The following is a 14,133-nucleotide window of genomic DNA, read 5'->3' on the forward strand; positions in this document are numbered from 1 at the left end:
TGTTGAGAATTAAGAACGTGTCCCTCGAGACACCTTGCACCGTGTTTCTGAGGCATGTGGAGCAAGCTAACCCAGAGAGGACCATTCAGTCAGCTATGGTTATCTGGCTGGTCTGCTCCTACATGCACATCACATCACCTAGCTCAGTTATTTCACATACTCTACCCTCTAATGACAAGTTACCTGGGCTCATTCCTACTTTCTTCTGCTCAGATCCATACATACAGAAATACCTACCAACATCTGTATGTTTCAGGAAATAAAGAGCATTTGGACACTGGTGCCAGCTCCCCTATGGCCAGCCCTCAATACAATGTCTGCAGTCTTTCACTCACCAGTGGGTTGTGCTCCAAAAGTTTGAGCTGGCAGTCTGGAATTCAGAATGCATCTCTCACTGGTACAATGCTATCAATGGAGACAAGCTCACACGATGTCTTTCTACCCCATCATGTAAACAAAGCCAGCTCAATAGTATGAACAAGAGCGTAGATCTTGGGAGTCAAAGGTCAGAGGGTATAAGAAGGTACCGAAATAGGAGAGGCTAAGGCTCCCTTTTGGGTTTCCTGGTTTAAGGCTGAAAGGGGACATGGTAGTTGAGGAGCTGGACTCCCACATGGCAGATAGCAGTACAAGTCCCGGACCTGGCGACTTGCTTTCTCACTTTCCCTTTGTCTGCCTCTCTGGCCAAATTAAAAAATGAATGATGGGACCAGCAGTTGGTGTAATGGCTGTCACTGGACTCCCATGTGGTCAACTGCGGTTCATGTCCCAGACCTGGTGGCTTAAACTCATGCCAGGCATGTGTGCATGCGTGCCCAAGATCCTGAGAGGAGAATGAAGAAGGAACTGTGGCGTGGCCATCTCCCGGGGGGTGATCTCTCACTTTCTGTTTCTGTGTCTCTTTCTTTCTGGTGAGCGCATGCACCCTATAGCAAAAACCTCTCCCCGCAAGAAAAAAAAACAAAAACAAATAAAAATCAAGCAAATAAATAATTCTATAAATAAATAAATAAGGGTCAAGTTTGCATAAATCCAGCTTCCTCTTTCAATGTCCTTTTCCTTTTCAGGATTCCAGGACCCTAACTTGTTCCTGTTTTTCAGTTTCTTCCCTCTCTGCATCTAATCCCATCAATTACTTTGCAGCTCCCAGATTTCCCACTCCTGGTCCCACACAGTCCACAGCAGCCATGGAGAATAGAGTAGGGCTGAGGAGCAAGAGGAAAAGCAGGAGTTTCTGGCAGAGACATGGGACAAGGTATTTATTAAGTGGGGTCTATTTAGGAGAGTCAAGAAAGTTGCTTGCAACTCATTTCATAAGCTTAGGGTCACCAAGCCAGACCACAAATCCACACTAGAAAAGAGAAAGCAGTGACTAATGTGGATAAAAGGCGAAAAGATTCAGGCTGGTTTTGGCAGCAGTTTGTTGAGGAAAGAAGTGCTGTTTTAAGGCTGGGTCTCTTCCCAGAAAATGGTATAATTTACAAGCTTCATCTGAGAAGGGTGTTTACAGCTATGAGAAGGTTTGATGTTGCAGTTGTAGTGAAAAAGATGGGTAACATCTGTTCTCTTAACTGGCTTCTATTCACTTGTTTTGAAAGGTGGGATTTGGCAAGAAAAATCAAAACAACACAATTCTCTCTTCATGTTCCATACAAGTATATGCATTAGGGGGAAGAAAGGCTGGAAGGAAGAGAGAGCTTCATGTCCTCAGAAGTATTTTGTTCACCACGCCCAGCCTGTAGACCTGCTGTTATAAAATGCAATCTGGCAATCCATCCATAGTAGTGACTAGTGGGCCTCTGGGCTCAATTGTATTATATAAAAGTTGTAAGCACAACCAGTCTTCACTCTAAGCATACCAATAAATCCAGATAGCTCCTTGGGACCAGTAGTTAGCATAAAGGCTATGTCGCTGAACTCCCATGCTGACTATGGTTCGAGTCTTGGACCCGTTGGCTTAAACTCACACCAGGCTCGTGTGTGTGCGTGCCCAAGATCCCAAGAGGAGAATGGAGGAGAAGGGATTGTGGTGTGACCATTCCCCTGGGGGGTGACTTCTCGCTTTCTGTCTCTCTGTTTCTCTCTTTCTGGCGAGCACACAAACCCTATAGCAAAAACCTCTCCAAAAACAAACAAACAAACAAACAGCTCCCTAACACATGCACCTGATCAGAGATGGCCATGCTGCACTCCAGGAGGGGCCGAGGAAGGAGGAATTCTACTGTGTGTGAGTGTGGGTAGGTCGTGGTGAGGACCAATGCAGGGGCTTCAGTTCACCCTAAATATCACTATACAGAGGGGCTCTGGCAACAGAATAAAATTCCCCTTGGTACTGAGCCTGGGAAAACTACTCTCGTCTAACTTATGCTGGATTTAGTCCAAATACATCCCTTGCTTTAAGCAAAAGCAGTACCTAGCCAAGGAAAGTCAAGTGTTGATAGGCTCAAAATAGGGCTGTGTGTTACTTACATTTTGGTGACCTGGTGCCGGTCTGGAGAAGTTTAGGTGACCTGAGTTGATGGAGGACTAGGAAACCAAGCCACTGCAAGCAGGGGACTCCCACAGGGCTCGGGCAAAGGCTGCAGAAGTCAGGGTTGTCCCTTGGCATCCTTGGTTTGACATTTAGAGTGTAAGTATTTGTGAGCTGCTCTAAAGGTGCACAGCACATGTGATTTCTCATGCTGGCAAAGGCAAATAAGAATTGTACTGACTGTGGGACTAGTCTGGGGGGAAGGGTGCATCCCATGGCTATTAAGATCAGGAGGGGAGCTTAGTACTTGGATACGGGTGCAGCTCAACATCCTCTAAGTCACTTTAGGCTTAGCGACTTTCATTGTGGGCATGACAGAGTCCCTTGGAGAGAACGGGGTCCTGAGGCCCTGGTCAGTTCATCTCTGTCAACACCTTTTAGGTCACTTCTTACATCTGTCCCTCCAGCTCCATTTTATGGTTACCCATAAGAACAAGGCCCCAAACTGGAGGCTCCTGAGACGCCATCTGCTCCTGATGAAGGACAGCCTGGTCATCATTTGTCAGGGCAAGGAGATGTACATATTCATAAAATCTTTCTGGCGAGCACACAAGCCCTATAGCAAAAACCTCTCCAAAAACAAACAAACAAACAAACAAACAAACAAACAAACAGCTCCCTAACACATGCACCTGATCAGAGATGGCCATGCTGCACTCCAGGAGGGGCCGAGGAAGGAGGAATTCTACTGTGTGTGAGTGTGGGTAGGTCGTGGTGAGGACCAATGCAGGGGCTTCAGTTCACCCTAAATATCACTATACAGAGGGGCTCTGGCAACAGAATAAAATTCCCCTTGGTACTGAGCCTGGGAAAACTACTCTCGTCTAACTTATGCTGGATTTAGTCCAAATACATCCCTTGCTTTAAGCAAAAGCAGTACCTAGCCAAGGAAAGTCAAGTGTTGATAGGCTCAAAATAGGGCTGTGTGTTACTTACATTTTGGTGACCTGGTGCCGGTCTGGAGAAGTTTAGGTGACCTGAGTTGATGGAGGACTAGGAAACCAAGCCACTGCAAGCAGGGGACTCCCACAGGGCTCGGGCAAAGGCTGCAGAAGTCAGGGTTGTCCCTTGGCATCCTTGGTTTGACATTTAGAGTGTAAGTATTTGTGAGCTGCTCTAAAGGTGCACAGCACATGTGATTTCTCATGCTGGCAAAGGCAAATAAGAATTGTACTGACTGTGGGACTAGTCTGGGGGGAAGGGTGCATCCCATGGCTATTAAGATCAGGAGGGGAGCTTAGTACTTGGATACGGGTGCAGCTCAACATCCTCTAAGTCACTTTAGGCTTAGCGACTTTCATTGTGGGCATGACAGAGTCCCTTGGAGAGAACGGGGTCCTGAGGCCCTGGTCAGTTCATCTCTGTCAACACCTTTTAGGTCACTTCTTACATCTGTCCCTCCAGCTCCATTTTATGGTTACCCATAAGAACAAGGCCCCAAACTGGAGGCTCCTGAGACGCCATCTGCTCCTGATGAAGGACAGCCTGGTCATCATTTGTCAGGGCAAGGAGATGTACATATTCATAAAATCAGCAAATCGTGAAAGCCTGAAGAAACAGTCCTCAGACATCAGTTACTTATTCATTCAACAAAGGTAACCAGAGTGTCTACTATGCACTATGCCCAGCACTATGGATCCCGTGGGGGCTGAGACACATCCACATTTTCAAGGATGATAAAGACAAGTTAAGTGCTATGACAAGCCTAAGCAAAGGGTACCACTGACAAGGACTCTTGTGTAGAGCCTGGAGAGTGGGGGTGCCTGACAAAGCTCCTTGGAGGTCTGAATTCAATCTAGAGAGCAGAGGACTATGCTACTTCCACAAGCCGAGGGCAGCTGGGCTGCAGGATGATGGTGCTGAGAGATCTGGGTTTGGAGAGCTATTCAAGTATCTATGAAGTCTGATTAGAAATTTTCTCCATTTTAGGCCAAGCAGTGAAGCAGCTGGATCTGCATGGGAAAGGTCCCGAAATCCTAAGACCTTCTGGAGTATGCCAGTTGTGTATATGTATGTGCCCCATAATCCAGACCAACTGGCACTGTGGGTGATGGTGGCATGAAGACCCTGTTGAGGGTACCTGTCTCTCAGGAGAAATAAATGAACTTTAAAAAATAATTGTCTTAACTTTAAGGAGCCATGTCCATGGGAAAGAAAGAGACCTTTTGACTTGCTATAGAACCTCCCTTCCCTGAGGGTTCCCTCCTGGGCCAGGGTCAGGGGCTTGGGTTGGAGTTCTTTAGTGACCTTCTAGTTCAGTTTGGGGATAGGTTAATTCTTTAGTGAACTACTGTGGCAGAAACCATAAACCAGCTCACAGTACCCAGGATAGATAAAAACTGTATTTCCCAGATTCCCATGGGTGGCCTAGGTTCTGACAAGAGAATGCACTTAAGTGAAATTTAGCGATGGAAGCAACACCTGGAGGAAATCAGAACTTCTGGCAAGCTTGGGGTAGGGGCAGAGCCAACAGCAGTGTTTCCAATGAGGCCCCGAGGGTGGCTGTATGTTGGTTGTGGCTGTGCTACCACCTCCCACTGTGCTGTTCTTCGGTGTCTGCTGTTTTTCTGGGCCTTGCTGGAGAGTCACTGAACTCTAAAAACCACTGTCCCTCTGCCATCACCAGAGTGGATTCTGTCGTCGGCAACTGAGGACACGGTATATGCTCCTCTGCACTCTATCCCCATGTACCTTGGGGCCATTATGAGTTCAGACAGGCTAGACTTTGAGTTCCTAAAGCAAACAGGCAGAAACATGGACAGTAATTAGAGACATCTCTTTTTATCTAACAGATGATTTCCTGAAGTGTACGGAGGCAAACTTTGTCAATTAATATTTTATGAGCAGTTAAGGAAGCTCTGTATTTTCAAGAGCCCTGACACAAATCCTTCTGTGAAGTGAAGACACATGCAGAACTGTGAATACTAACTACCATACTGTAACTGTTGGATCCTTTCTTAAAGAGAAGCATTTTTCATGCATGGTATCAGGACATGGGAAAAGCCCTTACCAGCCCCTAAATCACTTTCTGATGGTGCTCAGGGCGCAACTGGGGTGCAGTGTTAAGGGGCTGAGGAGATTCCCTCAGGCAGCACTTCAGGGTCAGGAGCCAGTAATACCCACACCTCGGTAGACAGATAGTGTCAATACCTTATTGACAGCTGGAGAATCTCACCATCTTCTCCCTCTCCACACCTTTCTATTCAAAAACAACAAATATCCACATGGGGAAATTACACAGATTATTCTTCACTCAAGACTCCACTCTGAGATGCCTGGGATTTTCCCTGGGCATGTCCAAAGCCACAGAATTGTAACTTTTGAACCTTCTGAAAGCCACCCCCAGCAGCTCTGCTGCGGGGTCCCCAGGAGGCAGCCCTTGTGTGGTACATTCCTGTAGGAGAGCTGGCTGCTCTAGACCCTATGGCTCTGCCATTACCCAGATGCACTTCACCCCAGGGCTGCCTGTAGTCACTGGTCCTGACAAGGCCAGCCCCACAGGGTTGACATTGAAGGGAAATACACTGGGCTCTTAAGTGTGCCCTGAGCTCTTGGGACCTACTCTGTGAACTCAGCCCCATACCAGCGAGAGAACCCAGCAGTCTGTAGCCAGACCACCCACCCTCACGTCCTCCTGCTAGGGAGGTTGCTGAGTCTCCTTCCTGAGCCTCTAGTACAGTGATCACATTAACACCTACCTTATGAGCTTGTTAGGAATATTAAATGAACAAACATACACACAGTACTTCGAACAATGCCTAGCACATTGTAAATATTTAGATTTTAACTTATAGGAGAGGACTTCAAGCTTGTATAAAAATGAAATTAAAGAACAAGTTTACTTTGGCACAAAAATTTTTGAAATCCGTGCATACTTTTTCATAATATACATTTCTCATGAATATTTTAAAGATCCTCCCTATATTCGGGAACCAGCAGTTAACATAATGGCTGTGTTGCTGGACTCCCACGTAGTCGACCGCGGTTCGCGTCCCGGACCCGGTGGCTTAAAACTCATGCCGGGCGCGTGTACGTGCGTGCCCAAGATCCCGAGAGGAGAATGGAGGAGAAGGGATTGTGGCGTGACCATCCCCCCTGGGGGGTGATTTCTTGCTTTCTGTCTCTATGTCTCTGTCTGTCTGTCTGGCGAGTGCAGATGCCCTATAGCGAAAACCTCTCCCCCCACCCCCCCAAAAAATGATCCTCCCTGTATTATCACCTCTATCACATTCACGTAAATATTTGACTGTACTTTCAGTCTTAAGAAAATGTGCTCTTCTCTTAAAGAGCTATACCTGTAAACTGAGGCAGGGAAGTTGTTATATGATCAGGGCAGGTCTGGCCTCTGTGGCACAGTCAGTAACATACCAGACTGTGGAGCTGGAAGCCATGTGCTGATGATCATGGTTTGAGTCCGTGGTCTGGTCAGCCTCAATACATGTACATGTCCAAGGGACTCGAGGACTGAAGGAAGGGGATTATTGTGTGACCAAGCCCTGTTGTGGGAATGATTCACTTGTGTAGGGGGGAAATTGTGTATGTATGTGTGTGTGTGTGTGTGTGTGTGTGTGTGTGTGTGTGTGTATGTATGTATACATCATGACTTTCCTAACGACCCTAGACAGATGTATATATATATATAGAGAGAGATAGATATAAAATTTTTTTTTCACACAAACGCACACATATTTAGTATATATCAGGGCAATCTGCTTCTAGTAGGAGCTGTAGAGATCTTTGCGACCCTACTGTAAGCTGAGTGTAAGCCTGGTGGCATGCATCATGCCCCAAACATTTCACATTGTTCTCAAACGAGGCTGATTAAGCCCCTATCCTTATGATCTATGTCTGAAAACATACCAAATAAAACTGCAAAAAGTAGCCAGATCCACACATTTTTAAAAACCTCGAATTAATAAAAAGAAAAAAGGGAAAAAAATCAAAAACAAAACCAAACCCTGCATGAAGAGTAATTATTCAGGTATATGCACTAAAAGCCACTGATCCTTAACCCATGGGGAATATATGCCACATATCTCATCTATAAATTCTTGTTCAACCAGACTTACCACCTCCACATCAGCTGCAAAGACAAGAATGAGGACAACCTTGTGAGCTCCCAAGGATCACTGGAATGTCTAGTCAAACATCCAGATTTTTACACATGAGGAAAGAGACTCAGAAGGGCTGGGTGATGGTCCTATGACAGTCAGCGACATCCTAGAACTTCCCTTCTGCCAGAGTTTACTTCTGTTTCCTTCTTCCCTCGTACACAGGACTGGAAGCTGCGGTGTTAGTCAAAAATGGGATCAAGGCCCAGCCTAGAGGTGTGCTTGGTGGCAAACGGTTGCAGCTGGAAGCCATATGAACGACCACAGGTTCAGATTCCCAAGTAGGCCTGAAAACATCCTGGACATGTTTACACATGCCCCATTCCGATGATCTGGAACGCTAGGGAAAGGGAATCATGGCATGGCAACATCCTACCCCTAATAGGGATATGTGTGTCTCTCTCTCTCATGTGTGTACATATACTATCATGAATAAAAGTAACTTTAAAAAAATGAAGAGGAAGAAAGAAATGGAAAATAGGATTCGACTTTGAATGGTGCTTCATCGCATTTTCTCAACATGCAAAGCACTTGATCATCTTCTGACATTCTTAGACGTCAACAGTGAGGCTTGATTATCTTTCTCCATGTGTCGAAGACCTTACATGTCTAAGTCTAGCTGAAGAGCCACCTTCTCTGGGGAGTACTCCCTGATCCCTCCATCTGAGTTCACTGAATTCCAACCTCTGTACTCCAGCCACAAATGATTTGGGACTTGATTGTTGGCTATTTTGTTTGCTGGTTAGCTTACTAGCTAATTTCTGTCTCCCACACTTAGAGAGCAGGAGAGAGAGACATTTTTGTATTCATCCTTTTCCCACTGTCTTAAAGAGTACCTGGCATGGAGTCAGTGCTCAATAGATTACGGGTGGCCAAGTGAATTGGGCTGTGCCATGGTTGCACCTCATTTCTACACAGGCAGTATATAGGGATGGCAATGTACTTGGACTGGTGGGGTTGAGATTAAGACTCTTCACGGCAAACACTTTGCTCTTACTGCAGGTGGTAGATTTAACATAAATGTGGGTGTCGATAAAGATTTGAGGGGAGTTAACATGCTCTCCAATGTCTTTCAGGGTCTCTAATTCTCTTGGGTTGGCATGGTTATTCAACCCTGTATCTCCATCTTACATCAGGGTCTCCTGTTTACTGGAGGCAAAACTCATGACCTAACTGCATGAACGAATGAAAGGATGGATGGATGGTGATCTCTCCTAAGACTGGCCTATCTGCTTTGGTCAATTCACACTGGGGAGGCGGGGGGCGGGCAAAGTCAGTGTACACTTCAGGTTAAAACCAAAAACAAATGGGCTGGCAGGTGGCATAGTGGTTAAGGGGCTGGACTCCCACATGGCTGACTACTGTTTGAGCCCTGGACCCAGTGGTTTGCTTTCTCATTTTCCCTTTCTCTTTCTGGTCAAATTTAAAAATAACAAGTAAAATTAATATAATAATTAAAGTTTATTATGGCAGAAGCCAGAAAACAAACCCAGGAAGATAAGACCAACCTGACTGCTGCTGTACATGTAAAGGAGGCTCAAGTACATGGCAGACAAACTTGGGAGTTTCCTGTTCTGAGAGCCTTCTTGTGATGGAGTTGAACTGTACATTGTCCCCCTCATCAGGGAGGTTTGTGCTTGTTTAGACCCTTAGGCACAGGTGGTCTTGTCCACATACATAAGTACCACAGAAACACAGGAGCTAGAAACCAGTCAGCAGACAGGTGACCCAGAGGCCTGAGTTCTAGTGCGGCTGGTTCTGCAGAGCAGGAGGTTCCCAGTGAGCTTCATCACCTGCCACCTCCAGCTTTCTTAGCCATGAAGCAGGAAGATCAAAGTATGTGATCACTGAAGGTCTTTCCACCTGAAATTCTATGACTTATTTCCTAGTCTTAGAAAGAACTTCAGTGTTAAGTAAAGGTATTTTCCACAGTGTAAAGGCATAAGTTAATATGAGTAGACTTCAAAAAGTTTGTGGAGAGAGTGCAATTAAAGTTTGCTTTGAGGGGCCAGCAGGTGGCATGGTTAAAGTGCAGGAATCCCACATGTCTGACCATGGTTGAGTCTCAGACCTGGCAGCTTGCTCTCTCACTTTATCTTTCTCTCTCTTTCTCTCATCAAATTAAAAAAAAAATGTATTTTTTAAAAGTTTGTTTTGGTGCAAAATATTCCGAAATCCAATTCTCTCATAATATGCATTTTCCATGAACATTCCAAATATTCTTTACTATGTACAGGAGCTAAACCAGATTAAGATATATAGACATAGTATTTACTAGTATATTTACTAGGAAAATTTACTTGTTTGTACATAGTAGTACAAATATTTTCACTTGAGCACTTGTTTCCCAATAGTGAAAAAATATCATAATTATGGGGACCAGCAGTTAGCGTAATGGCTATGTTGCTGGACTCCCATGTAGTCAACCACGGTTTGAGTCTTGGACCCGGTGGCTTAAACTGCCGCCGGACATGTGTGCATGTGGACCCAAGATGCAGAGAGGAAAATGGAGGAGAAGGGATTGCAGCGTGGCCAACCCCCCTGGGGGGTGATTTCTTGCTTTTTGTCTGTTTCTCTCTGTCTTTCTGGTGAGCGCAAGTGCTCTATAGTGAAAACCTCTCCAAAAAAAGAAAAAAAAATCAAATTATGGTAAATGGGGTATTATTGGTAAACAATCCTGCTGTTAAATTACAGTACTGTGAACTGTGCTCACAGATTCCTTATGTGAGTACTCAGGCAGGATATGCTGCAGAAATGAGCGCGTTCCTTTCTCTGTTAGGAAACAGGGAGGCAAGTATGGTTTTTGTTATAGAAAACTGACGCTTCTGTGTCTTGGTTTCCTTGTCTATAAAGTCTAGATGAGTGGTAGGTTTGCACTGCTCACATCTAAGACAGAATATATTATGACCTATGAGCCCACATGTTCATTTTGCTTCTGTATCCAGGGCCAACAGGCAGGGCAGCCAAACCTACTACAGGTGAGGCCTTTGCAGCAGCAGAAGGAAAGAGATGAGCACAGACAGATACCATTCCTGGGAGCCAGCTGGTTGCCAGCGAGCGCTGCCTTGAGGCGTTTAAAATGTGGAGGCCCACATATATCCACAAGGATGTCCAATGGAGACAGTGGGTGATCTCCTTCTAGGTAATTCAAGCTAAAACTTGTCCCTATTTTGTTTTTAATTGCCAAAGAGTGTGTGCATTCGCCAGAAAGAGAGAGAAAACACTCCCCAGTAGTTGTGGTTACACCACAATCCCTTCTCCATTTTTCCATCCTGATGGGATTTGGGGCATGTATACACACATGGCCAGAGTGTTTTGTAAGCTGTCAGGGCTGTGATTTGAACTGCTGTTGGTCATGTGGGATCAAGCTCCCTATGCATGGCCCTTAACTGCTGCCTTAAGAGTTTGACCCCAAAGGTTCTCCTATTGGTTTCGTAGAAAATGTTGTACTCTAGCCAGCTCACTCTCTGTAGTGACTGCACTGCACAGTTTAGCAAATAAGCAAATAAACAAAAAAGCTATAATCTTCAAATTAAAGATGCATGGTTAACTTACCTACCCCATTCTAGAGAGAACAAATGAACCTCACAGAAGGCAAGTGACTTGCCCAAGTGAAAAACTCTTAAGTTCTCAACATTGACTCCCTCCGTTGCTATCAGAAATAGGAAGTCCTTGACCAGCTGGCCCTACCTTCCTGTGTGCCAAGTGTCATGGCGGGAAACAGTACTCAGCCTTTCTGTGAGCCTAGATTACCATCTGGGACACAGATATCATAACAGTGCTTTAATCACAGGAAGGTTTTCATGAAAATGGATTTGTCTTGCCCACCCATGAGGATAGGTTATGGAAAAATGGGTGGCTGGACAGAATGGGATTCAAATTCCTCATTCCAGGCCAAAGTTGATGTTTGAGACCTTAACTCTTAAACATCACAAATCTTCTATATAAAATGAAGAAAGTACCACAGTGAGGAGACTCCAACATTTGGAAATAAAGTCACCCTTTGAGAATGAAAGAAACAGAAACACTTCAAAGACAGGTGTGTGATGAGATCAAAATGTCTTAAAGAAATAGAAGCCAGGAAGCCTAGGCAGCCACTTGACTGGCTATCTTTACTATTTACTAAAAGTCCTAATTAATCATGTGTGTAATTTCTTGTGTCTTCCCACCTGGGCTGTAAGTTTAGTGGCCAAGGCCAAGGTCCACCCTTCACTACTTTCATCTCCGGTTTCTGGTCACACAGTAAGATCTTGAAGAAAGGAGATACAGCTAAGGAAAAAAGATGTGGGAATCAGAAAGGTCAGCAAGGAAGCCAGAGAAATGAGGGTAGCACTGCCAGTCCAGACCTAGTGAGAGGACATGCTGGCCAAGAACTCTCTGATGATACAGAGCCCCAGGAGATGTGTACGCGGGTTAGTCACAATGGAATACTCCGGGCCCCAGGGCCACTGCCTGCAGGAAGATTAGTGAACTGACCTTCTGGGATCACTCATCAGGTCTGAGTCAATCTGAATTGGTTTCCCCAAGGAATGATGCAGGTTCCTCAGGTGATGAAAGCATCCCCCAAGCTATCTCTTCAGGGTGGCTTACTGGCCACCCTTCAGGTCATCCTCAAACGTCTGAGCTGTGGGATCCACTGTTACCTTTGCTAGAACACCTGCTCTGCAAGGCGCTGTAAGGATGCAGACAATGAAAAAGACCAGCACAAGGTCCATGCTCAATGAAGAGTAGGATTATTGTTGACCTGCAAAGCACACATCTAATCAATGACTGAGTCGGGATTCTACAAATAAAGATGTGTGGCCTTCTGTCCCTGCAGCTTAGAGCACAGAGTATAGATAAGGACCACAGTGAATTGGACAGACCTAAACCTGACAGGTCCACAAGGGAGAGGGAAGGCCATGGCAGCACGAATGCCTGAGTAGAGTTCATGGCTGTGGTGAGGGAAGAAATGGTGAGTTAGCACCAAGGGCCATGGCCCTCCTCGGGGGCTGTGGTCCCAAGTCAGTAATGTTTGGTAGTCACAATGACCCGAGGTGAAAGTCACCATCTCTCAATACTCCTGACATCCTACACAGGGAACAGTCCTGCCCTCGATATCAGTAGTACCCTGATGACGGACACAGATACAGGAACGAAAGGATGGAAGCATGTGCATTTAGCTGCACTGGAGGGAATAGTAACACAGGTTTAGGGATGGCGAAGAGGAGAGAAGGCTTGGCAAGAACAGACCCTTGGTTACTTACTTTTTTTCCAGAGTAAAAGGAGGGGGTTGTTGATCTAGAGAAGAGAGCATTCCTCTTGTCCATAGCTAATCATACCACTCTGCTTTGATATTTGCCCTGCAGTGGGAGCCCCAGCTTGCTGGTCAGCTTCCAACCCAAGCCCAAAATGCAAGGAGGTAGGATGGTCACAGGTTTGGGACTAGCTCCTTTCCTGACCTACCTTTTTCCAAAGTCAGTATGACCCTGTAGAATATGGAGGGCCTTGTATTGCTCTTGCTTTATAGTACTGGAAGTGGCAACAAAACACAGGCAATATGATGGGTGTACATATACACACACACATACACATACACAACGGAAACAAGGAAGCTTTCTGGCTGAAGAAAAAAAGAACATGTTTTTCTTTCAAATTTGCAAATACTGAGTTTGCAGTGTCAAAGCAAGGCAAGATCTTAGAACGCGAAAAGGTAGCCACACCATGCACATCGATGTCAGAACTTTTCACCCAGAGAACTACAAAGCATGCATGCATATACATACCCGACTTGGGTACTGTCGCGATACGGCAGCACTGAAAATATACTACAGAAGGATCTTCTGCCACTGATAAGGACTATTCTAAAAAATAAAAAAAAGAACAAACAACAAACAAACTAAATGCAAAGACTCAAATTAAAAAAAAATTCTATAGCAATTAAGCATTCATGGAATTCACAGCAGTATTTGCACACTCCCGCCACCTCCTCCGACAGATGGTATTCTGCTCTCCTTGCAAAATGCAACCTCAGCGCAGCAGAAGTATATGCCGCCTCTCCTCATCCAAATGTTAACACGAGACACTGGCGAGGGTCGCTAATAAGTACACGTGAGTCCTTTCTCAGGCCAGAGTTGCTGGCTGGGGGCTGCACACGCAGGACAGAGCAGACAGAGCTGAGTCTGGGGTGGCTGGTGCTGGGTGAACAGTCATGCCACATTGGAACCGCTGATTCCTATTCTGCAGTGAACAATGCAAGAGCAATAGCGCCAGAAACCATGAACAGGAGAGACACTCAGATGCCATTACGATCATTAGGTTTTTTTATATGCTGGCAACATGCTAGGTTCTGAGAATAGATTAAGGGAACAATTACATAATCAGTCTGAGGCTCCATTCCTAAAAAAAATTCCTGCTATAAAGATACTACTGGAAACAGTTCTACACGATGCTCTTATGCAATCAAAAGCCACTTAAGAAAACATTAAAAAACAAAAACAATAGCCCCCCAAA

The 14,133-nt window shown here is 45.4% G+C and overlaps 1 protein-coding gene across 1 annotated transcript in view; it reads right to left on the reverse strand.

The window, feature by feature from the left end:
- Positions 1 to 14,133, reverse strand: part of CABLES1 (Cdk5 and Abl enzyme substrate 1) — a gene marked incomplete at both ends in the record, with an annotated part of 110,954 nt that overhangs the window by 23,305 nt on the left and 73,516 nt on the right. Inside the window, 1 exon segment of the mRNA XM_006151593.2 lies at positions 13,407 to 13,484. Coding sequence (XP_006151655.2) covers positions 13,407 to 13,484 — 78 coding nt within the window.

This window comes from Tupaia chinensis, unplaced genomic scaffold (assembly GCF_000334495.1).
Source record: "Tupaia chinensis unplaced genomic scaffold, TupChi_1.0 Scaffold000320_2, whole genome shotgun sequence".
In the NCBI taxonomy this organism is placed as follows: domain Eukaryota; kingdom Metazoa; phylum Chordata; class Mammalia; order Scandentia; family Tupaiidae; genus Tupaia; species Tupaia belangeri.